At 39.9% G+C, this 25628-nt stretch overlaps 1 protein-coding gene across 1 annotated transcript in view; it reads left to right on the top strand.

The window, feature by feature from the left end:
• LOC119855632 (potassium voltage-gated channel subfamily KQT member 1-like) overlaps window positions 1-25628 on the top strand; it is a 765296-nt gene that overhangs the window by 121769 nt on the left and 617899 nt on the right. The window contains exon 10 of the mRNA XM_043515017.1: window positions 536-698. Coding sequence (XP_043370952.1) covers window positions 536-698 — 163 coding nt within the window. The remainder of the gene's footprint in view (window positions 1-535; window positions 699-25628) is intronic.

Raw genomic sequence — 25628 nt, forward strand, 5'->3', positions numbered from 1 at the left:
GCCTCGGTTTTATACTCAAGTTTTGGGCATCCAATTTGAGAAAAATTAGAGAGACCTTCTTTTCAGAAAGAAAAGGAGCACTTGTGGCACCTTAGAGACTAACAAATTTATTTGAGCATAAGCTTTCGTGAAGTGAGCTGTAGCTCACGAAAGCTTATACTCAAATAAATTTGTTAGTCTCTAAGGTGCCACAAGTACTCCTTTTCTTTTTGTGAATACAGACTAACATGGCTGCTACTCTGAAACCTTCTTTTCAGAGAGTATTGACTTTCTGCTCACTAGAAGTTTGGTCTCTTTAAGTGTTTTAAAGTTGGGCATCCAGAATGTGTCAGTTTTGAAAACCTTGGCCAAGGGTTTTGGCCATGGCTTTGAATTTGACCTTGGCCATGGCTTTGAATTTCACCCTTACTACAACTTTTAAGTTAAATTAAGAAGTACCAAATTCAAATTTACTATATAATAAATCTCAAGCATGTTGCACTTTTCTCTGCATGCAGTTAATATCTTTGCTATTATCCCATTTCCATTGCTTCAGTCTAGAAGATACAAAAGAAAAGGAAAACTTGGGCGTGATAATGGCTCGACACCAATAATAAATCCTGGACAGACTGCCTTATCCATTCCACAAATTACTTACGATCACATTGATGAAAGAGAAGACAAAAAAGACATGGCTTTTTACCTTGATGAACCTGGAGGTAATTTACTTTTATTTATGTTTAGGGCTGCAAATCTTTTAAGCAGACACTGTTAAAAGAACTGGCAAAGGGATAAAATCTTTGTGTATACAACTTTAAAATAGTTAATGAAGCAAGTTTTCTGAAAACAAGGGCCATTTAAATGACAAAGAAATGTGGGCACCACATAGTAAAATTAGAGATAAATTAACATATATTGTGACTATCAAAGGAATTGCGTTTTTGTTTAACATACTGTACATAAAATCCAAAATGCCAGTTTACTTCTGCCTTTTAAAATTTCTGGCACAGACCTCACCACAGAGTGAGAACTAAATGCAAAGGTCATTCTAGGAGCCTAGCTTTCCCTCAGTATGTTATCAACACACACATATACCCTGTCAATTTAATCAAGATCCTAGCAGCTGGGAAGGGAGAAAGTGAGACTTGTTTTTCTTATCTTATATGCTAGCGTGACATGCAGATATGACAATGATGGGGTGGCATATACATATTTTATACCTAGGTGGATATGATAGTTTCAATTGGAAGTATTTTTCTTCACTTCCTGCATTAAAGTTCTGTGTTATAAACAGTTGCTGCATTTCACTCTGGAAATGGCTGGATTTCAGTCTTAAGTAAAGAGATTCGTGCGTTTGTACAGTGCTTTGAGACTTTTAATGATGGAAGACACTACATAAATGTGCATATAAAATAGTATTGGTATAATAAATTTTGGAGCTCCTCTTAAAACCAATGTTTCTATCTGTAAACTACGTCCCTTTGTCTTTTGGGTAAAAACCCTCTCTCTGTACAAATCCTGGACCAGCGAAGCCTCTAGCCGAGGAAGCAGATTTCACTGGAGGATGGTTTCCACATGCTCCTATCTTGCCCTTTTGGAAGCCTGCAAATACCTGCCAGGCTAAATGAAGGATCCAGAAACGATCTGGCCAAGTACAGTAAATAAAATATTTTCTTTCAGATAGCTTTGAAGAACCTCATGCCTTCTGCCGTTTGACATGGGATTCAAGAAGTCTCCAATAAATTTGCCTAGCATCTCTGTACTAAATGGATTTTCTAATATGGCATTTGGGTTGTCACAGGATTTGACAGCTTTTTTCTCTGATTTTTGTGGTGCAATGGTTTGCTTTTTAAATGTATTTGTTCACAGAGTACATGCTGTGTACCTGCTGCTGCTGAACACAGTGTAATAAGGTGGTGACTCTTTTGAATAGTTTTTACTTCATAGACCACAGGAATGAAGGTCAAGTGGTATGCTAGGTTGTATAATCCGCTAACCAACAACAGAGGCTGTTGAGTAGCAAAAATAAATCAGTTAAGAAAAGTGTAAGCACGTGACATTCTGGTTTCTCTCTCTGAGGGCCCTCTTGATGGGCTATTTATACAGTATACCTAGAGTGAGAGGCAGCTACTTAGAGGTTTCTGTAAATGAACGCCATTCAAATCTCTGTTTGGCTACTTCTAAAAAATATACTAATTAAGCAATTACATTTAAAACTAGTTGCTATTTATATTCATGGGGTGCATTCAAAGGCAGATTAAAACTAATTTATTGGTTAAAGGTTTCATTCATGTATATTTTTATTTTTCTTATCGTTTTGAATTGAATTCTAATGTAAAGCAACATAAATTATTCATACTTTGATTAACCTCTCTTCTACATTCATGTATTACGTTGTAACTTAGAGTATTATTTTTACAATTTAGTCATGACATTCTCATTTTGTTCTTAATGGCTATAAAACTTGGCTTGCATGCATTCTCACTTGAAGATTTTGCTTCATCTTAGATATATAGCTATTGCAGTAATAGTCAGACAGTGACAGGCAAAAGAGAAAAAAGTGTGATTGGTAATAAAGTTTTATTTGTTCCTTAGCATCATAGAAGTTAGAGAAAGAAAAGAACATTAAGTCCTTGTCCATTCCCCTGCCTGTTCAGTTGTTCATTTAAAGAATATTCCTTAAATGTTCACAGTTTGAACAAGCAAACTGGTCAGTTTTCACAATGGAGAGGTAAATTGTGGGGTCCCCCAAGAATCTGTACTGGGATTGTGCTATTCATATCCATAAATGATCTGGAAAAGGAGGTAAACAGTGAGGTGACAAAGTTTGCAGATGATACAAAATAAGAAGTCCAAAGTTGACTGCCAAGTTATGAAGGGATCTCACAAATCTTGGTGACTGGACAACAAAATGGCAGATGAAATTCAATGTTGATAAATGCAAGGAAATGCACATTGGAAAACATATTCCAAACTATACATAGAAAATGATGGGATCTAAATTAGATGTTACTACTCAAGAAAGAGATCTTGAAGTTACTGTAGATAGTTCTCTGAAAAGATCTGCTCAATGTGTAGCAGCAATCAAAAAAGCTAAGAGAATGTTAGCAACCATCAGGAAAGGGATAGATAATAAAACAAAAAATGTAATGCCATTATATAAGTCCATGGTACACCCACACCTTGAATACTGCATGCAAGTCTGGTCACCCCATCTTAAAAAATATATTAGAATTGGAAAAAGTACAGGAAAGGGCAATACAAATGATTAAGGGATATGGAATAGTTTTCATACATTTGTCTGTTTAGCTTGGAAAAGAGATGACTAAGGGGGGGATTTGATAGAAGTCTATAAAACCATGAATGGTGTGGAGAAAGTGAATAGTGAAGTGTTATTTACCCCTTCACATAACATAAGAACCAGGAGTCACACAATGAAATTAATAGGCAGCAAGTGTTAAACAAATATAAGGAAGCGCTTCCTGACACAATGCACAGTTAACCTATGGAATTCATTGCCAGAGAATGTTGTGAAAGCCAAAAGTATAACTTTAAAAAAAAAAAAGAATTAGATAAGTTCATGGAGGATAGGTCCATCAGTGGCTATTAGCTAAGTTGGTCAGGGACCCCACCCATGCTTTGAGTATCCCTAAAACTCCGACTGCCAGAATCTGGGACTGGAAGATAGATCACTTACTAATTGCCCTGTTGTGTTCATTCCCTCTAAATCATCTGGCATTGGCTGCTCTCAGAAGACAGGATACGGAGCTAAATGGCCCATTGGTCTGACCTGCTATAGCTGTTTCTGTGTTCAAAGTGCTATGTCTAGCAGGAAATATTATGTTAAAAAGGCTAACTTTATATTTGTAGTGCTTTCTGCCCCTACCAGCTGGTAACAAAGGAAAATCAAGTGTTTTTTTTTTTCTCCCTTCAGATGTGTGAAGAGCGAATTAAGTTGTTGTTTTTTCCAATTTGTAGAGCAGTGGTCAGCAACCTTCGGTGCGCGGCCCATCAGGGTAATCCGCTGGCAGGCCTCGTGGCATTTTGTTTATATTGACCATTCCTAGGCATGTCCCCTGCAGCTTCCAGTGGCCACAGTTCACGGTTCCTGGCCAAAGGGAGCTGTGGTAAGCGGCGGCCAGCACATCCCTGTGGCCCGCACTGCTTCCCGCAGCTCCCATTGGCTGGGAACAGCAAACTGTGGGTGGCCATGGCTATGGACAGTCAACCTAAACAAACTGTCTCATGGCCTGCCAGCAGATTACCGTGAGGGACTGCATGCTGAAGGTTGCCAACCCCCTGCTGTAGAGGCTAGAATGCATGCTATTCTAGGGCCAACTGTATTTCTATCTTATTTGTCTCCTTTAGCCAAAGTGCCGTGTTAAGTTACACAGCGTTTCCTCTTCTGATTTATTCCTTCTGGAACAAAGCTTCCAAGAATGTGTTGAGCCAACTAGATTGCTTAATTGGCTAAATATGCTTGACCTTAAGAGTTTTAACCTGATTTTCCTCAAAGATCCCTTGTGAGCAGTTAAAGGCTTGCAGCCTGGTGCTTCAAAAAGGGGAGAATTCCCCCCTCCTCTCCACCTTGAAACTGAAATGAAAATGGAAGAGTATTGGAGGAGTTTAGGAAGGGATAAAGGAATGGTAAATGATGGCGATGATACTGTCTGCCCTTTCAGTGTTCCATAGACTGGAGTGGCTTGGCCATAGGTGTGTGGAAGCTGAGGGTTTTACAGAGACTATGACAAACTTAGGTGGTGTCAGGCTGCATCATCTCTACTGATCTGTCCTTGCAACATCATATCTGTAGGTTTTTTTTTTAAAGTGCCTGCCAGCTGTTTAATTCAGATGTGAACGTAGAGTGTCACAGCAGGTGCTTGTGAGTAGCAAGGGGAGGAATGAGAACTTGTGAACTGTGATGCTTCAGAAAAAAAGTATCTGTAAAAATATGGTAGATCAGTAATTTTCAGACTATCCATATGTGTAAAACAATGTTAGAAAAATGTTCCTTTCATAAATACTGACTTGCGGAGTCAGTTTGTAATGATCTCAAGTGAAATATGCTGTACAAAATGTGGTGTTGTGAAATAACGATTTTTAATTGCACTGTTTTGGCAAGTGTAATATAAACTGTTTCTTTACCTCTGTTGAAGAACGTGCAGTACATGACTTATGATGATGATGATGAAGAAGCAGTCTTAATCCTGGGAGAATTACCCTAGATTTAATGGCCATTCAATTTTCCAGTGGGATGTTTCTCTTTCCTTTATTTCACTGTAATATCTCCCTTTATTCCTCATTCATCATTATTAGCCTTTCATCAACTTTTAAATGTTCCTAGCAAGATTATGCTTCATATGCTTTTAAAACCTTGCATTTTTATTCCCTGTCCAACACCTAGAGTACAGTATACGAGTACATTGTGTCGGCCACATTTGCTTCACTCAGTTGAGTTTTGGGATATTAGTTGTTGCCTATAATGTTTATATTTGTTCTTGGATTTATAGACTGTGCTCTTCCAGAGAGCTCAGGCTTAATTAATAGACATAAATATATATAATTCCAAATCTTCCAGAGGTGGGCAAAAATGGCCATCCTACAAACAAGCAATTCCTCCCCACACTTCGCTCCTCCGCTCTGATATGAATGCTTGCGAGGAGAGGAGATGAGCCTTATGCTTGTGACCAGTATTGTTAAACATTGCTGATTTTTATTAATGTATTAAAAAAAAAAGTCTGGACACTTGACAGTTGCCCATTAGTATGCGATCTTCACCAGTGAGACAAATGCCGTTTTTTGTGTCCATCCAGGCTTAAAGTCAAATGGAAGGATCGGGGAAATCTGAGGCCTCCAGACAGGAACTCCTTATGACAGGACAGCTCCTTCTCAATTACTTTCTCCCCCAAAAGGGAAGCTTAGGGCATTAATTGCTGAGTTCATTTAGCACAAAGCAGAGACATGAATAAGAATTGCCAGTATCCTACCTTCCCAAAGAGTGTGCTGGCAATCTCAGCATATAGTGGACCTAATATTTCTCTGCTTTTTCTTTACTAACCATGAGAGACAAAGCAATGTGGTGTTTGCCCAAACTCTTCGAGTGCTTCCAGATTCTTGGTGAGCAATTGTTTTTGGAGTCATTCTGAAGACATTAAATTTATCCCATACAAACGTGGATCTGCTGCTACAGTGGCAGCAAACCCAGTCCGTACAGATCATATCTGGAAGGGTTAAAGAAAAATTCATCACAATGGGAAAAAAATATATATAATCTCCACCTCAGTAGAGGCAGCATGGATTTACCAAATGATGAACCACCAAGAGCAAGTCTTCAGAATATGACTTTGTGAAAAGACCTACTCTTTGTTGTATTTTCTTGCCCTGCATTTCTAGTGCTCTTAAATCAAGAGCTCTTACACACTGATTTACTCTTCTCAGGATTACTATACAATTTTCTTTTTCAGTACTGAGCCCATTTCAGGTTGTTAGGACAGAAACTCTGACTTTGCTTTACAGCCCAGAAATCAGGTTTTATCTTTCTCTGCCACCATTACTGTGGTCTATATCTTCTGCTGCAAAGAGTCTAGTATCATAACATCATAGTTTAAGCCAGAAAGGACCACCGGATCGCCTAGTCTGACCATGTGTACATCACAGGCCACCAGCCCCACCCAGAGAGGGTGTCAGAGTGGCAAGGGAAGAGGGAGCTCTTGCCTGGACATCTGCTAGTATACCTATAGGGCTTAGATGAGACATTTGAGATAACTAGAACAAATGATCGATGTGAAGAAGCAAGCCAAGCAGGAGAATAAAAGGATCACTTTAATGAGACTGACATCCTTTTCTATGCATTTGCAAAGTTTCATTTTCAAATATCAACTATCCAGTCAGGTATAAGCTTTCTAGAGCTGAGCTGAACTGAATAGCTGTTTCTTAACTTCAATTAGAAGAAAAAAATTAGAAACAGTTTTGGACGTAGAAGGCTAATGCATCTTGGGACTTCTCTAGCAGATGGAACGTATTACAAGCTCTTGGTTATTAGAGGTCATGTATACAACTCATTATTGTAAAATTTATCAAAGTCACAAGAACCTCCGAATGATAAATCGGCACTGGAAAAATGAGCTTTCTATCCATTGTTATGCTTTTTTAATTTGCTTTTTGGGATGTCTTGCATAGTAATTTTCCCCTTGTCTCATGTCATTTTGATTTATACACATTTTTGGGTGAAAAAACCCAACTTCAAAAGTCCTCCTATATAAATATTGCTAATGTCAATACATACTGTACATAATGTAATTTTGACACTGATGGCTCCCATTATCTGGTAGTGTATAGGTTGTTCTTAGAAACTACTTGAATTGGCATACAGTGAGGGCTGCCTTCACCCTATGGGGTGGAGGGATTGCAATCTGCAATATATATATAAAGAAGCAAACATTTTAAATGAAGTGGATTCTTAAAGATGCCAGTGCTGATAAGCTGAATGAAAAATGAGAAAAAGCATGTGGCTAATATTAACTCAACCAAACAAATGCTCAAGCTTAGTGAAGGTCTGCACAGCTGTCACTGATGGGAACAGGGTAAATATGAATATATCCTCGAAGTTACTCAGAGAAAATGGCCAGAAATCTTGGTTAAAAGATTTTCAGATTCAATGAGGGCTGAGTTTAAAAGATGCCAGATGCTATATTCATAGGGCTGCTTACTTTTTTGTTTTTAAATTTGTTGTTAATGATCGTGTACATAGTCAGACACTCTTGGCATTTGCTTGAGCTAATCATTTTGCAGTCAGGTACTATGCAGACATATTTTTACATTTCCACCAGTGCATTTTAGTTCTTCAGTATCTTTACCATTTCAGATCTGGTCACCTTGAGCAGAAAATGTCAGTTAGTTGAATTCTGTGGCCAGTCCTGTGATGTACAGAAGTGTTTGTGTGGGGAGGGGTAGAAAGAGAGAAGCTGTGACTGCCAAATACACACTTGGTTTCTGACTAGAGCTGCCTAGGAGATAATTCCATTGCACTGCCACTTACAAAATTTTTGAAATTTGTTTTCATTTTTCATTGCTTCAAGATGTCTGCCTGACTCAAAGCAGAGTTTTTTCATCCTATGCCACACAGAATCAGGTAGAGTTGGGACTTGAACCTGCGACTTTCGGATCCCAGACTAGTTTGTGAGTGTGTCTTTCTTTAAATCTTTCAGAGAAAAAGTTTGATAAAACTGATACATCTTTGCAAAACATTTTAGCTTTGAATTTTCATTCAGTCAAAAATGTTTCAACTAGCTGTACTTGGGACTTTAGGACACGAATCCAGATCCTCAGAAATGGAAGGCCAGAGTGTTCTTTTACTATGACTATGCCCCTCTTCCAGTCTTTATCACCAAATTGATAAGTGACATGTATACAGTAAATAACACAATTGTGTAGACTACTGTAGAATTATGGTTTAGAAGTTCATTATGGTATTGCAGTATTGGTACGGTTTTAGCAAGCTTGGTTTTGCAAGGTTTAAAAAGGAGTATCCCATTTAATGTTAAAAACTGAAGCCATCAATGCTTTGCCATGCAAAAGAAATGTTAATTAAAAACACACAATTGGAAAGGAATGCAAGTTCCAGAATCAGGACACTTTTTTTTTCTTTTGCTGCCAAAAGTATGTATCTCAGATAGTTGTTGAAATCCTGCAATATGTAGATAAATTATATTCATGAGCCAATTTGTTACCTAATAATTCTATAGCTTAAGAAGATGAGGCTCTCATAAAGGGACAAACATTTTTACTAGTATATTGGTGTGTGAGAGACCAAGATGAGAGTTGACTTGAGAACCTTGGGTCCCAGAAAACTGATGCTGAACTGGTGCTGAACAAGCACATGGATGGTGCTGGCTCCATGATTCTTGCATCATGCTCTACTGTTTAGCCCTTGGATCAAAATACCAGTTAACTTTAGAGAAACCATGTCTTCCTTTCTATTTATGCACAAGTTGGTATGGCAAACAAGTGACTGGTATGAAAGAGAATTTAGAAAGATATCTTTACATGTATAGGCTTATCTTTGTAAAGCTTATCTTTGACAAAGAGATATGCTACCATGTTTAGGATAGTCTGTCTTCTCTTAAAAAAAATACACCGTATATCTGATAAGCCCTCTGTTAGAATGGGTTGTTTGCCAGCTTCCACTTTATCTCTCTTAGAATTCTTATATGGTGAACTTTCTATTACATGGTAAAGAATTTCCTCCAGTTGAAATAATCTGTTTTTAAAAAACAATCTTTTTTTTTTGACTGATGAAAAATGAAATGAAACAAGAAAGGAACAAAAACATCTATCAGTTTTGGTGTAACACACTGAGAGCCTTATGCATATATTAGCAACGAGAATTTATGCCACCCATTTTTGGTGTAATACACTTTAGGTAACACACCAAAGGTAGGTAGGCTAAATTCTCTTCAATACTTGCATAAGGCTCCCAGTAAATTCAATAGAACTCTAGACCGAATTTGCTCCAGTGTGTGAATTCCCTCTGCTATTGTGCAGCAAACAATTAACCAAGGGTCCTATCTAGAATGCTTTATTCAAGAACTCTTCACTGAAATCGATAAGTTTTCTTGAGCAAGGCATATGGACTGAGGCCATGTGTGCCGTACAGGGACTATATCACTATAGCTACGGTGTAGTTAAGTTGGTATAACCCCATGGTGTTGATGCAGCCTATCCATCAGTGTAGGAACACCACCTGCCTGAGCAATGGGATCATTCTTCCATCAGCTTGGATGCATCTACACAGGGAGCAAGTCAGCATAACTTCATTGATCACGGTGTGGATTTTTCACACCCTGGAGTGATGTACCTAATTCAACTTGACCAGGCGTGATTCATTTCTAGAGATCCTTCATATTCCTGCTAATGTCATTGATGCAGCATCATAGAGAAATAAACAGGCACCCATATGGACTTCTGTTCCTTTAAAAACAATGGGGATATGGGGGGATTAATATTTTTCTGATGAAATACAAAAGAAATTAGCGGGGAGGAGGGGTAATTTCTGAGCTTCTAAGAGGGTTTTGCAAACAGTGAAGTGCATGTATACTGGTGGAGAACACTTGCTCTTTTAAGGCATGTCTTCACTGCAACAGTTTGCTTGAGTTAATACACTTGAGTTACCCCACTCAAGAGTGACCTAGTTGCAAAAAAAAACCTCTAGAGCTATGCAGAATGACTTCATTAGCAGTTTGAGTTGTTGTCACTTGAGCTGCTGCATCCTTGGTGCATTAAGTAGCTCTAGTAACAGCAGCACTTGAGCTTCAATCCCCTCTTCCGACCTCCAGGCTAACTAACTTGAGTTTAAAGCACTGCTTACTTTGAGCTGCAGACTTTTGTATGTGGAAAGGAGTTGGGGTAGGGGCAAAACTTGAGTGATAACTTGAACAAACAATGTAGTGACAAGCCCTTCTTTGTATTTGTTTTTGAACATTTATAGTGACTTACTAACTAAACCTGACAACATGCGTAGTGCATCTCCTCACCAACACTTACTACTGTGGACCTATCAAATGTTCCCTCTGCTAGTTATACAGGCTGTCACTAGACTATTGAGTCAAATTCAAAATCTTGGATTTTACCTTTAAGGCACTCAGGTGTGGACCATAGAGGTACTTCGATGCATGAGTCTTAGATTTAAGTGCTTAAATCCTGTTTTTAGGCTCCTTTATGATCCACAAAAGCCCTGCTCATCTGCTACCTAACCCTGTTGGCACTGAAGTGTTTGCAGTAAAAGTTCCCTAGATGCCTAAATGTCTGCCTCAGGGCATGTACAGGGATGCCTTGCTGTAGGTGCCTGGAGAAATGCACAAATGGAGGGAAGATAGGTGTTTGCCCACTTAACAAGTGTCTGGGGCCCAAACGGGGTTGTGTGCTCAGAGGTGGCTTACCTCTACAAAAAGCAACTGGTGGAGATGGAGGAAGTCTTTCCTTATGACTTCTAGCCACATGGTTAGGGTACCTGTCTTGGTCGTCTCCCTCTGCCTGATCAGGAGAAAGGATTTGAATAGGGATCTGCCCCTCTCAGGTGAGTGCCGTAATGGTTGGGCTAGAGGATATTCTGATGTGGGCTTCCCTCAATGGCTCCTATTTTAATTATTCCACTTTTAATTCAATAACTGAATAATTAAATAGTAATTGGGCTAAAGAGAGAGTGAGAATGGTTTGTTAGTCCCATGGCAAGGGTACTCACTTGAAAGCAGGCAATTCCTTCTCATCAGGCAGAGCAGGACTTGAACCAGGGTCTTCCACATTCTGGATGGGTACCCTATCCATTGGGCTAATGGTTATAAATCAGGGGCTCCCTCCCCTCTCTCCAGCTGTTTTGTACGGAGTTAGGCAGCCTCTGAGCATGCCTACCCCATCTGGATCCACACACAAATTAGGTGCAGGAGCACCCCCCATCTCCCCTAGGTTCATGGGTTGCAAACAGAGCTGGGTGTCTCCCTGAAGCCTGGATTTCAGTGTCAAACTCTGAGAGGGGTGGCACTTCTCAAACACCCCTCTCTTCGCTATCTCCCATTGGCTAATTTAAGTGGTTCCTCCCCCAGTGTGCTGACTTTATGACTCGCATTCCAAGATGCCTATCTCTCCCCATTCATTGTGTAGGGGAACTGAGGTGCCTAACTCAGGCTTTGTGGATTGCAGTATTGTTCCTATGGTTTTTCTAGGCACCGAAAAGTTAGGCCTTGTGAAGCTCAGCATCACACTGCCAAAGTGCAATTGTGGAACAGGTCATAGAATCATATGGTTAGAAGGGGACTACCAAATCTAATCTCCTGCCAAAATGCAAGATTTGTTAGATCTAAACCATCCAAGACAGATGGCTATCCAGCCTCCTTTTGAAAATCTCCAGTGAAGGAGCCTGCTCAACTTCCCTAGGCAGTCTGTTCCATTGTCCTACTGTTCTTACAGTTAGGAAGCTTTTCCTGAGATTTAATCTAAATCTGCTGTGCTGTAGTTTGAAGCCATTGCCTCTTGTCCTGCCCTCTGTGGCAAGAGAGAACAACTGTGTGGTACAGTAAGAAAAATGTAAAATGTAGGCCAAAAGTAATCTATGGACAATATTTGTAGACTTTCAAGTGTTTCCAGACTACTATCATGTCTCCCCTTAATCTTCTCTTTTCCAAACTAAACATACCCAGTTCTTTCAGATTTTGCTCATATGGTTTACATTCCATCCCTTTGATCATCTTTGTTGCTTGCCTCTGGTTCCTTTCCAGTTTCTCCTTTCTATACATTGGTGACCAAAATTAGACATTCCAGCCGAGGTCTAACCAGCACCGAGTAGAGCTGTACTGTCACCACCTGTGACTTCCATGCTGTGCCTATGTTAATGCAACCTAAAATTGCATTTGCTTTTTTTGCAACAGCATCAAATTGCTGACTCATGTTGAGTCTGTGATCCCTCAACTCCCAGATCCTTCTCAGCAGTGCTGCTGCCAAGCCAGTTATACCCCCATTCAGTATTTGTGCATTTGTTTTTTCTTCCCTAAGTGTAGAGCCTTACATTTATCTTTGTTGAATTTCATTTTGTTGTCTATAGCCCAATTCTCCAATTTATCAAGATCCCTCTGAATTTTAGCTCTAATCTCGAAAGTGTTGATGACCTCCCTACCCCCGCGCCAGCTTTGTGTCATCTGAAAATTTTGATCAGTAGGCTGTCTTTCTACATTCATGTCATTAATAAAGATGTTAAACACCACCAGACTAACAAACTTCCTAACTGTCAGGGTTGCTAAGCATTGAAATAAATTGCCTAGGGAGGTTGCAGAATCTCCATCATTGGAGATTTTTAAGAGCAGGTTAGACAAACACCTGCCAGGAATGGTCTAGATAATACTAAGTCCTGCCCTGAGTGCCGGGGACTGAACTAGATGACCTCTTGAGGTCCCTTCCAGTCCTATATGCTTGAAAGGGCACTAATTGGTATTGATTTTGTAAACTGTATTTTTTTTATTAGTTTGCAGTTTGGTTTTTACCAGAGGATGGCTTAGTAGCCTAAACGTCATGCCTAGAGTAGCTATGTTTCCTCAAACTATGAATTCAGGTTCCAAGCAGGGTCAACTCCAACCCTTCAGGGTTTTTTTTCAGGACAGATTAATTGAATGTGGTGCTACGTATTGTGTATGTATCTCTTCGAGCAGAACATGAAAACTGAGGTCCTGTATGCTCTGCTTGGGTAATTATACTGTTATATTTTGAAAGGGTATGTATTTGCTGCACTAGTCTTGTGCATCATGCTATGTGCTGGTGGTCATCTTGGGACCCCAGCCCAGAGATGGCTGCATGTGTATGTATGATTTGTTGAAGCACTCCAGGACAATTGGAACTGAAAGTTAACATATAATATTTTCTATTTATAACACTACTAAGCATAAATGAAAGTGTCCCACACTTCACAGGAATGAATTAGATTCTGGTAGAACCTAGAGCTTAAAAGTATAGGCAATATCTGTGTCTTTATCTTCTCTGTATTATCTGTGAAATAGATCTTATTTATCTTCCAGCATAGGTAATAAAGCTGTCTGGGTTCCATGCTTTCTTGGTTCTTGCTATGGTCTCTAGTATGTGGTCTTAAAAATATGAAAATTTTATGGGCAATTACCATAGACTTTCTAAACTTTTTGTAAAAGGAGGGGAATGGCTTGCAGGCCTGAGAAGAGTAATTATATGCTCTAATAAATTTGTTAGTCTCTAAGGTGCCACGGGTACTCCTTTTCTTTATGGGCAGATCATCTATGACCCAATTCTAATACTAACTCCAGGATCACTGAAGTGCAGCCAACCTGGTTCTGATTCTGCATCATTGATGCATCAGCTATGACCCAGTTCTAACCCTTTGGATCAGGTTGTGTTCTTTCATATATTATATCATGCTGACTTCTCGGAGCTTGATTCCAGTTTTCAAAAACAATGAAAGGCAGAGTGCCAGCATTTGTTGCTAGTGGCTTTTTCCTTTCTCTTTTCAATGAGGAAATCATGGTCACAGACCTGGTTGCACTACCTCAAATAAGTTCTATTTCAGGTCATGCTGACCTAACTCTATCCTAAACTGGCGTGTGCTGAACCCTAGCTGTCTTCCAGTTCCTATTGCTGTTTAGCAGAAAGGGTCAGATTGGGTGTAATTTTCATAATGTTGCAAAGGCAGAAGATGGGAGAGATCTTGCTTAGAATCAGAGGTAGTTTGGTCACCTCTAAATAGGACATTTCCCGTTCTTTGTGGAGAAATTGAATCTTAGGAGATTCAGAAGGTTGTACAATATTTCCAATAAGGCAGAAATAAGCCCCTTCATTTTCAGTTTAAACTGGATTTTAACGAAAAAAATCCCAGGTTTTACAGAAATTTTTTTTTCTGATTTTTCACCCTACTTTTGTATCATTCAAAAATATAAAAATAACCTGTTTTATTAGGAAAATACAATACATTGCATGAGATCAATGGATTATGATAGTGTGTGTGTGTGTGTGTGTGCAAAGATGCCTGTTGAAATAAGGCTGTGTATTAGTCTAGAAGATGCACACAATAAACAAACAGGCAGGCATGCACACAAGCTCTGAAGTGCATGGACATCTGAACATACTGATGAATCTCACATCCACCATGTACATGTTTCAAGCTGTTAGCAGATAATGGTTTAAGAATTTGACACACTCAAATGGCAAGAAAAGGAAAATCTGTATCAGAATACATCTGAGCAGAAGGAAGCATTCAAAAGTTTAAAAAAAAACGAGAAAAGGATGATGTTGAATGTATGTGCTGCAAATGGTGTGGTCCAATTATTAAATGTAAATATTTATAGGCTACTAGTTCTAAGTCTACAACAGTAAACTGCTTAGTCAAATGAAAAGTTTTATTTGGGGATTAGAGATGTTTTGTTCTCAAACTTAGAGGTAGCATTGTGTTTTGAATTCTGTTTGTTTTCCGCAAACTACATTGAATTCTCTTCATCAAAGCATTAATATACTGAATACTTTTATCCCTTGTCTTTCCATCCACCACAATAAACCCTGATATTTACCCAGAAAAATAATTCATTTTTTTGCACTGATTTTCACCTTTTTTTGTTGTAATAAACACTGATAAATTCCTGGGAAAAATTAAATAAAAACTGAAAATGAAGGAACCTAACTATATACTTCAATAAGCATGTTTAAGGAAGAGAGCAGTAGGCTTTACAAAAACTGAAGTCTGGGGGCAGGGTCTTCCCTACCCGTCGGATCGGCCTGTAGTGATCGGTCCATCGGGGATCAATTATCGCGTCTCGTCTAGATGCGATAAATTGATCCTCAAACGCGCTCCCCGTCAACTCCGGAACTCCAGCTTGCGAGAGACGGAAGCAGAGTCGACGGGGGAGCGGCAGCGGTCGACTCGCCGCCATCCTCACGGCTGGGTAAGTCGACCTAAGATACGCGGACATCAGCTGCGCTATTCGCCTGTGTATCTTAGGTGCAACCCGCCCCCCGAGTGTAGACCAGGGCTGTGTCTTCCCATCCGCTCCATTAGTGAGCAAAGTAATCCTGTTCAGGTAGGAGAGGGTTAGGTTTAAAGGTTCAGTTTGAGATATAGTATTGGTATTTTTCTTTCACTGACGTGCACACCAACATTTTCAACTTTTTAAATTGTTTCAGCTGTTTATTGCATTTTGATTGTTTGTGTATTTATCTCCAAAGGAAATTTGGAACATAGGCATGTGAAGTGCATATACTGCAATGGAAAATATTGTTTTTGACGTCAGTAGCTTTAAATTAAATAGTTAATAGACCAGTTGGAATAATAGTCAGTGTTACATAAAACTATTGAATTTGTTACTACATTGTTAACTAGTTTAACACTTTAGAATAAAGGCAGCACAAGTACGTTTCTGAGTATAGTGTATAATAAGCAACAATGACTGAATGGTGGCTTTCTTTATTTTTATTGTAAAGAATTAGCTAAGATTCCAGTTGTGAAGGCTTTCTATTGGAATGTTTTATCCCTCAGAATAGCATACTGAGAGCACTAGTTAGACCTGGGTCTAGAGGAAATATGTGCTTTGCAAGTTTCTCCCCCACAGATCTCTCAAAACCCTTGCATTATTTCATCCTTTCCTAAAAAGAGACAGTCAATCATGCAGTACTGTGAGTTGGGCAACTGGATCTATACATGCATTTCATCTGTGACTTCAGCCAGCCAAACTAGAGCTTACGCCTCAAGAACAGAAAGGATACATTCCAAACAGGGAACGGATAATAAGCAGGCATTTAAAAGTCTGCTCATCAGTCTTTGCAGTTTCATTTTTCTTCTCCTTCCTTTCATCAGCAACGGAAAAGGAGAGTAACTACCAGCACAAGCAAATAACCATACAATTGCTTCAATTCCAAAATGTAGTATTAACATCTTTCCACCAATGAGAAGCACCCAACAGAGCAACACTGCCTGTCCTGCAAACAGGAAGCAGAATAGGGCCCCTTTCCTGTAGCCAGGAGTTCAGAAAACAGCTAGACTTTCTGGGTCTCAAAGCTTTGAAATCTTAGCCCAGGAAGCACGCCCCCCCACACCCACCCATTCCCCTGCCAGCAGGAAGAAGAGCCTGTCCTGACATAGGGAACAGGAAAAGGTCAGGCCACAGGCTTATATCTTCCATCATTCCCAAACTACCTAAAGTCTGTTCCTAAAACATTGGGGGTCAACACCACTTTCAAAACAAGCTTGACAGATGAAATCAATAACATGAGGGTCTCAAGCCGCCGCTGCTGTTGAATGCAAAGCCCCCTGATCAGGAAGTCTTTTGTTCACATGTGTTCCCTAACCTGGTCTGTATCATAATTTCTATCTGGATGGTGCTGTAGGCTCACCGGGAGTACTCACTGCATTTAGATCTGTATAAGACAAGGAGGGAGAGAGATTAGCCATCCTGTTCTAGTCTAGTCTGAAATGCAAGAAATGCCACCTTGGGACAAAATGCTGTGAGAAAATGTAGCTAGCCTGCAAATTCAGATACGAGTACTACATGTATGTCATGCTTATCTACAGTACTCGGAAAACAAAAACAAACAAAACCCCAAGAGTTTTCTAAGAGAACTGAGCGACTTGCTCTCTGACATGGTTGTAAAATTCTCAAGAACTGGTGTACCAGGAGATTCCTACATCCATGTCTACAGTGCCTTTGATGCAATAACCCAAACTTCATCTGCACATTTCCTGTGTCTGATTGGTAATCTCTGGACCTACTAACACCCTGGATCTGATTTTCAGATTGGATATGGATGAAGGGATTACAAGGAACATACCCTATCTACCACCTCCCTGCATTCTAGACTCATTACCACACCTGAAGGCTGAGAGCAGAAAGAAAGAAACAAATGATACTTGCAAAAAATATGTGCAAACACTGAAGAGTTGAAATTCTTGAGCCTTTGATCTAGCGATGGAAGAGGCAAAGAAATCCCACCTCTCCTTTCCAATAGCAGCCAATAAATCAAACTTCACTGACCTATTACTATTGACCATAAATTGTCTTAACACAAAAACTTTCCATTCCACTCCAGAAACCAGCACCTCCCTTTTGTGAAGAACTATCTGCCATCTTCTATTAGAATACCACCTGAATCTGAGATGGTCTTTTGGATCCATACATTGGATATAGGCCCAGTAATATGATACTTCTCTTCTCAGAATTTCAGCCATTCTCTCAACAGAAAGCATTAGAAGCACTATGGGAAAACCAGGCTGCCACCTGTGATTCTCATGCATTTCTTCAGGGCTAATGAGAGTCCAGCATCCAAGGAGACCCCTGTTAAATGAGACTGTCAACTCCTCCTCTGGAGAAGAAAATGTCCTATTAGAGCTGCTAATTTTTTTTTTCATGCAGAAAGTTTTCTTGCTGAAAATACGGTTTTGTCAAAATTGAAATTTTTCATAGGAAAATTTCAACTCTGGCAATTTTTTGTTTAGTTTCAGCTTAAAATGTCACTTTATTTCGGTGTGTTGTTTTTGTTTTTTAATCCATTCAAAATTTTCTAGGAGGGAACTGAAATTTTTTGACCAAAATTTTTTAACTAATGATTTTTCATTTGAGATTTTTCATGGGGAAAACCCTTTTTTCCCAACCACCTCTAAGTATCACCTATCCCTAAATCATACCATAGTCCAGCCAGTATTTTAGAAACACCCAATGAACTAATTTCCATTCCTGAGCAAGCTAATTCTCAAAGAGCAGTGTCTCCAGTTTCACCCAAGTACATCCAGTATCCTGGAGCTTTCCCAGTCAGTGGAAAAATGTGTCATGGACCATGAAATCTGGGCTTTTACCCTATACTATACCGATTTCACAGGGGATACCAGAGTTTCTCAAATTGAGGGTTCTGACCCAAAAAGGAGTTGCAGGGGGATCGCAGGGTTATTTTAGGGGTGGGGATTGTAGTATTGACAACCTTACTTCTGCACTGCTGCCTTCAGAGCTGGGCTGCCAGAGAGCAGTGGCTGTTGTCTGGACGCCCAGTTCTGAAGGCCGCACCCCACCAGCAACAGCACAGAAGTAAGGGTGGCAACACCATACCATGCCACCCTTTCTTCTGCGCTTCTGCCTTCAGAGCCAGGCGGCCAGAGGGTGGCAGCTGCTGACTGAGGGCCCAGCTCTGCAGGCAGCAGCACAAAAGTAAGGGTGGCAATACCATACCATGCCATCCTTACTTCTGCGCTGCTGCTGGTGGCAGCTCTTCCTTCAGAGCTGGGCTCCCTGCCAGCAGCCACAGCTCTCCAGCTGCCCAGCTCTGAAGGCAGCCCTGCCATCTGCAGCAGCGCAGAAGTAAGAGTAGCAGTACTACAACCCACCACCCACCCCCGACACACACACATTAACCTCATGACCACCCCATAGCTCCTTTTGGGGTCAGGCCCGTAACAATTACAAGTGTGAAATTTCAGATTTAAATAGCTGAAATCATAAAATTTACTATTTAAAAAATCCTATGATCGTGAAATTGACCAAAATGGACCGTGAATTTGTTAGGGCCCTACCAGTCAAGCTTCAGCTCATGATATGAAAAAGATTGCATTAGTGGGACTAAAATCTGTAATTGTTAGAGCTGGTCAGAAAATTGCTTTTATTTCTAGTTCTTGGCTGAAAACCTAAACAGTGCCATGGGGATCTATGTTTTCCCACATTTTCTTCAATTTCTCATTGAAAACACTAGGGGAGACTCTGAAACAGCGTAAACCAAAATGCCTGTGACAAAATAACCTGTAGCTCAAATCATTGTCACATGAGAGAGACAGCACCATATCCCAGGTATCCGATGGCTTTGTGGAGATCAGCAATTGGATGAAAAATAGGATACATTTTGCTGATTCTGATGGGGAGAAGGGAGCACTTCAGACCTCCCCAGCTTTATAGTAACACCTTTTACTGAGGACAGCTGCTCTCAGATAAAGTCAGTTGGCAGACTCAGTATTCACCTTAATTTCTTACTCCTTCATGGCAGTGAAAAATACCCTTTCCATCTCCAGCTAGCAGGAAGAGTCAAGACTTGATTATTGTAATTTTCTGAACCTTGGTATGAAACAGCCAATCTCAATGACCTGTAGTTGCTTCAGAACACCCTAGCCCATCTGTTTGGCAACATCAGCTGTTGACAGCACATCATTCCAGTGCTCTGTCCTGTTTATAGGGCTTCCATGATCATCTGCAAATCCCTTCACAGGGAGATCCAAGTTACATTAGGGACCTCTTCACTCTGGGTGAAAGTGGCCTCTCACAATGGCTACATTTCACTGGAGCAATGGTCCTATCAGCCTTAAGGGTGAGGGGTAAGGGTGTGTGTGTAAAAGAGTGCTTGACTCAGCAACTGGCCCAAAAATCAGGAGCTTGTGCCAGGAAGAGAACAAGGTGACCACAAAACTCAGCACCTAAAGAACAAATTACAAAACTCACTTCATCTGAGCTTTCCCACAGTAATGCCACAATAAAAAGAAGAAAAAAAGACCAGTCTCTGCTGACTGAGGAGCGTATTAAGGGAGAAACAACTCTAAGTACACGCTTCATAATTTTGGGAGGCTTTCACACACCAGGGGTGTTGTCATAAAAACCTAATCTTTTCCTTCGCAAAGAATTAGGATCAAACTCAATTTTTTTCTTGTAACAGAAAAAATAACCTAAATGAAAAGCTCAGTTAAAGGTTTGTTTCTGCTGTAGTGACTGTAGAAAGTACATCAGTATAAGCTTTAAAATTTCCATGCTGGTCTATATGGAATGCTGCTTTGTATGCCATAACGTGTAAATGTGTGTGGTGTTACACTGGGTATTCATGTCTCCAGTACCATGGTAAAGTACAAGGCTGAAGACCCAGTGTCTTCAACTTCCAGAGAAGTGGTTATGTTTGATGATGCTTCTAGAATGTTAATGCATTTATAAAAAAAAAATCTTGAATATTATAAGAATCTGCTAGGTTCCAGACTCTGTAATTAAGCTGGTTATCTGCATCATTTGAAGCTCAGAGGATAATGTGTTGAAAGTTCAAAATGGACTAATTAAACAACCTCTCTTTTTTTTTTTTTTAACCTTGCAGTAATGTGTATAACTATTATTTAGACTTGAAGGCAAATTGCTACGCCATTTAAAATATCTCCAAATTAAACTTTTAATGGCTAAGTATTAAATCATATATGTAATTTGAAAAACAGAGAGTACTTTCCTGTGAAAATTCTTTTCTTTTTTTCCCCTGGAATTCAATAGATAATAACTATAGGGATAATTGGGACTTGTAGGTAAGAATAGTTTGGTTTAATTCAATCCGTTCATAAGAAAATTTTTGTCTTGTTCAGTTTTGAGACAAATACTATAATTATTCTGTTGCCTAATGAGATTTATTTTAATTTCCAGTCTTTTTCCAATCACTAGAGGATAAGCAGATTTGTGACTTAATAGTAACAATGCTTTTTTCCCCCCTCAATTCATAATTAACTGCTAATGAACACTAAATTGTTCTACAAGAGTGTGATGTGTGATGCAAAAGATTGCATTAGACCCGCAAATAATTATGATGTATTGCACTGTGATGCAACATAATTGGTTTTGTGTTCTTCTGAGTCACAACATTAACAAAAGTTCAGATGATGTTTCCTGTTTTAATGTCATGGCAATTTGTATGCTTTGAATAATAACAGTAGTGAAAAATGAAAACATTTTGGGGTTTATTTTCTTTAATGGAGACAGTAAAACTGTCCTTCCTTTCAAAATAAACATTTTTACTATAATGGCAGTTCTGAGTCTCATAATGTGAAGTAACTCTATATATTTTTATTATATAATATGTTCTCGTGTAACTTTAAGAGTTTGTATGTGTTAAACTCTCTCTGCAGAACCAGGAAACTGCTGAGTGACTTTTCACTGACTATTAATTGTTTCATTTGAGGGTCAAGTTCTTCTCCTGTTTTTCAAAAAAATCAATGAAGGATCAGTTTCAAAGCTAATATAGGCTTGTATTTTCCCTAAATGTGCTCACTGTACATCTTTTCAGAAATGCTGAATTAACACAATCAATGCACGTTCTTTGCTAGCCTAAAAAAATCAGCTATATTAGAATCGGTGTTTTGAATTTGGACAGCTGATCCTCTGAATGTATTCAGAAGTTGTAGATGGTAACTCCAACCCTGAAAATGCATTTCCAAATGGATTCAAAATGTCCTTGAATAATGTGATACAAAGTGAGTGAGAAGAATAGTTCAAATTGCTAAATGATTGTTGAGTGGCATTTAAATGAGCAGACGGATACTTGTTGAAGTTGAAACGAATGTAAACGGTTCTGTATGGAATACTGACAAAACGGTTACTTTGGGCACAATGTGAATGCAATAGTCGTGTTGGGTTTTCTGCTTCTGGAGAAGTCCTGTTCAAATTACGCTTGAGTTGCTCAGGGCTGGAAATAGATCTGTGCCAGAAAATGAACTCATTGATGACAAGAAGTGTCAGCAATGGATTCTGTGCAGTTTTAGCTGCACAAGATTGAAATGCAATCATAGATTACCGTGAAGGAATTGGAGCTGCTCTGTGAATACTGCACATTGGCCTGGTTGAGATGATTACTGTATTGGGTTACATCAACAGGGCTTCAGATGCTGCTGAGGAGTCTGAAGATGTTAGGCCCACCTAGGTTCCCTAAAGATAGGAGATGCATCCTTTTTATTTCATGATTTGTTTTTACTGCTTCTGTTTCTCAGAGCTTATTACTTTTTGAGGGTTATTTTTTATGTAGCTGTCCAAAAATCAGGTTTTCCAGGGGCTTTCTTTGTATATGCTGTAATGAGTAATCTCTTTGTAATGTTCCCAAGTGCTCTTTAATGTAGTGCTGTTTGAAACAGCACTAAGTTAAAAAGCACTAGAGAACCTTTAGAGAGCACCAGCAGGATCTTAAACTGACCCGCTAATGTGCAGCTGCTCTGTGTAGACAAACCCTTGGATTCAAATAACCATTGCTGGTGTTTTGTTGGATAAACATCTTTCTGTCTTTCTTTTGCATCAATGGTGTGTGTTGGTTAAAACTGAAAATTGGAAGCTCTAAGAATAAGCAATTCCTTTTGTTTTATTGCTGTTGTCATTTATTGCAACTTCCCCACTGTCACGATCCCATTATTATCACCAATATGTCACTGTTACAGGACTAGCTCCACGTCTGCCCTCTGAGTGTACCCCTGCAGGTATTAGGCCTTGTGCGTTTACCTATCCCATGATGGAATCATGCAGTTCTCCCACTCTTAGACCTGGCCCTGGCCTATGTTATCCTGCAGGTATACACTGCAATTAAACACCCATGGCTGGCCCATGTCAGCTGACTTCAGTTCAGGCTGTGGGACTGTAAAATTATGGTGTAGGCTTTCAGGCCAGGGCTGGGACCCAGGCTCTCGGATTCTCCTCCATTTTCAGGGTCCAAGAGCTCAGACTCCAGTCTGAGCCTGAATGTCTACACTGCAATTTTACAACCCTGCAGCCTGAGCCCTGTGAGTCTGAGTCAGCTGACATAGGCCAGCTGTGGGTATTTAATTGCAGTGTAGGCATACCCTGTGTATCCACCATGCTTGCCCAGCATGTCTGAACCTGTTTTTTTTCCCTGTTTGAGGCCGGTGATTATACAATCACAAAAGAGCCTTCTTAAAACCATAAGGAATTATTTATAGGAACAATGCATACGAGAAAAGATTCTAAAACAACATGAAGTCTATACACGTCTATTTTACCTGAAGTCTTACCGTCCCATGATGACTTAAGGCAAGCCTAACTTCTTCAGACAGCACAGCAGGTAGCTATGTCTTAGTCTGGTTCCCCCAAACAACTTCTCCCTCTTTTGAGAGAGAGAGAGACACTGTGATGGGATCCCTGGGTTGCAACCTGGGACTGTGAGACCACTGTGACCCTTTAACTCTCTCCAGCCTGGGCTGTGTGTCACTAGCAAAGCATTGTAAGAAGCGGCAAACCCCTCCAGGAGCTGTGATAGGACAACAGCATGTGGAGCCCCACAGCCAGCTAGATTGCATGAATGCCCCCTGAATCACACAGCGAAAGGCACCAGAGCCAAATCCCTCCCAGCGCTGTACCTCAGGAATATACCGTCTTGCACTGCTCAAGATGGGCAGTGCAGATTTATTAATTGGTTCACCACTTCAGCAATGAAAAGTAGACATATACCAGCCTTTGCAAAACCTAAGCAGATTTGCCACATACTTCATACAAACTCACTGGTAAAGATAAACAGTAAAACAAATTTATTGACTAAAACGTTAGATTTTTAAGTGATAGGCAAAAAGTCAGAGTTAGTTACCAAAAGAAATGAAATAAAATGTAAGCAAAAAGAAAAGGAGGACTTGTGGCACCTTAGAAACTAACAAATGTATTTGAGCATAAGCTTTCGTGAGCTACAGCTCACTTCATCGGATGCATTTGGTGGAAAATACAGAGGGGAGATTGATATACACACACAGAGAACACGAAACAGTGGGTTTTATCATACACACTGTAAGGAGAGTGATCACTTAAGATAAGCCATCACCAGCAGCGGGGGGGGGGGAATTCTGGAAAGCGCTGTTTCCCTGTTAAGTATATCCACATAATTCCTTTATGAACATAGCTATTTAATGAAGTGAGCTGTAGCTCACGAAAGCTTATGCTCAAATAAATTTGTTAGTCTCTAAGGTGCCACAAGTACTCCTTTTCTTTTTGCGAATACAGACTAACAGGTCTGCTACTCTGAAAATACAAGCAGGCAGTCTAAACTCTCAACCCTATTAGATTGGGCAACATCTAGATTAAGCAGTTTTTCTCACACCACTGGGTAATGCAGTCCTTAATACACAGGTTTGTTCCTTAAACCTGGGCTAATGTCCTCTGTTGGAGTCTTGTCTTCTTCTCAGTGTCTTAGTTTGTAGTGTAGGTGGAGGCAGGAGAAGGTTCCCGCATGTGGCCACTGTATCTGTTTTATACCCTCAGTCCATGTGCTTGGAAAACATAAGTCCAGGCATATCTGGGGGCATTGCTCAGTCTCCAGGCAAGGTTGAGCAATTCCCCTGGTGTGGCCTCATGCAGGTGAGTCATTGCATTCTAGGTTTCAGAGTAGCAGCCGTGTTAGTCTGTATTCACAAAAAGAAAAGGAGTACTTGTGGCACCTTAGAGACTAACAAATTTATTTGAGCATGCCCAATGCATCCGATGAAGTGAGCTGTAGCTCATGAAAGCTTATGCTCAAATAAATTTTAGTCTCTAAGGTGCCACAAGTACTCCTTTTCTTATTGCATTCTAGCTCTCTTACTGGGCAATGGTGGTTGATGGGCTGGTTGATACTCTGTCCGGGCGTTTGGTTACTTTCCTTGCTGTTGCCTCTGGGGAGCTGATACCTGGCTGATTCCCCAGCTTATAGCATGTTTTAATGACAACCATACAACACAATTCTCATAACTTAATATGCATTAATGATATGTATGTATAGAGAAATGACTTTCAGCAGATCATAACCTTTCCCCTGATACTTTACAAGGCATGCTTTATATGTAAGACCACGATTATATAATAATGAGGAATATGGGGGTTCTGGACGCTCTCCCAAGGTATAGAATGTCACACATACCCTTTTGAATCTGCCATAATTCTTTTGCTCTTCTGTGTTCCCAGATTTTGGGCACTTCTGGATTAAACAAGTCTGGTAGGATCAGCAGGAGGCAAAGCCAGAGACCTCAGAGCACTGTCTCATAACAACCCTCAAGTGTGTAATAACCTTGAGTTATTCTTTTCCTTTCTTGTTTGTTTTTCTTTACAGCCCTGTTAATTTAATCCATACAGTAGAAATTCCAATAACCAGGCCAACATATAGTATTAATAAATTATTACAGAACAGCTCCAATTCTATCACAACTACAACAGGCCATGTTTAGCACAATTTCAGAAAAACATGCCTCATGAGAGCAAGTCCTAAACATACCTCTCTGACATTGGCTCGGATGAACACCACTTAACCTGGCCTATGCATGCAGTTAAACTATAAGTAGCTGACACCTTTTGTCAGACGTGTAGTTTTTAGTATTGTAAACCAGTCCTTTGATGTCCTTCAACACTCTGCTGCATCCATGCATTGCTGGC

Source organism: Dermochelys coriacea, chromosome 1, assembly GCF_009764565.3.
Source record: "Dermochelys coriacea isolate rDerCor1 chromosome 1, rDerCor1.pri.v4, whole genome shotgun sequence".
NCBI classification, from domain to species: domain Eukaryota; kingdom Metazoa; phylum Chordata; order Testudines; family Dermochelyidae; genus Dermochelys; species Dermochelys coriacea.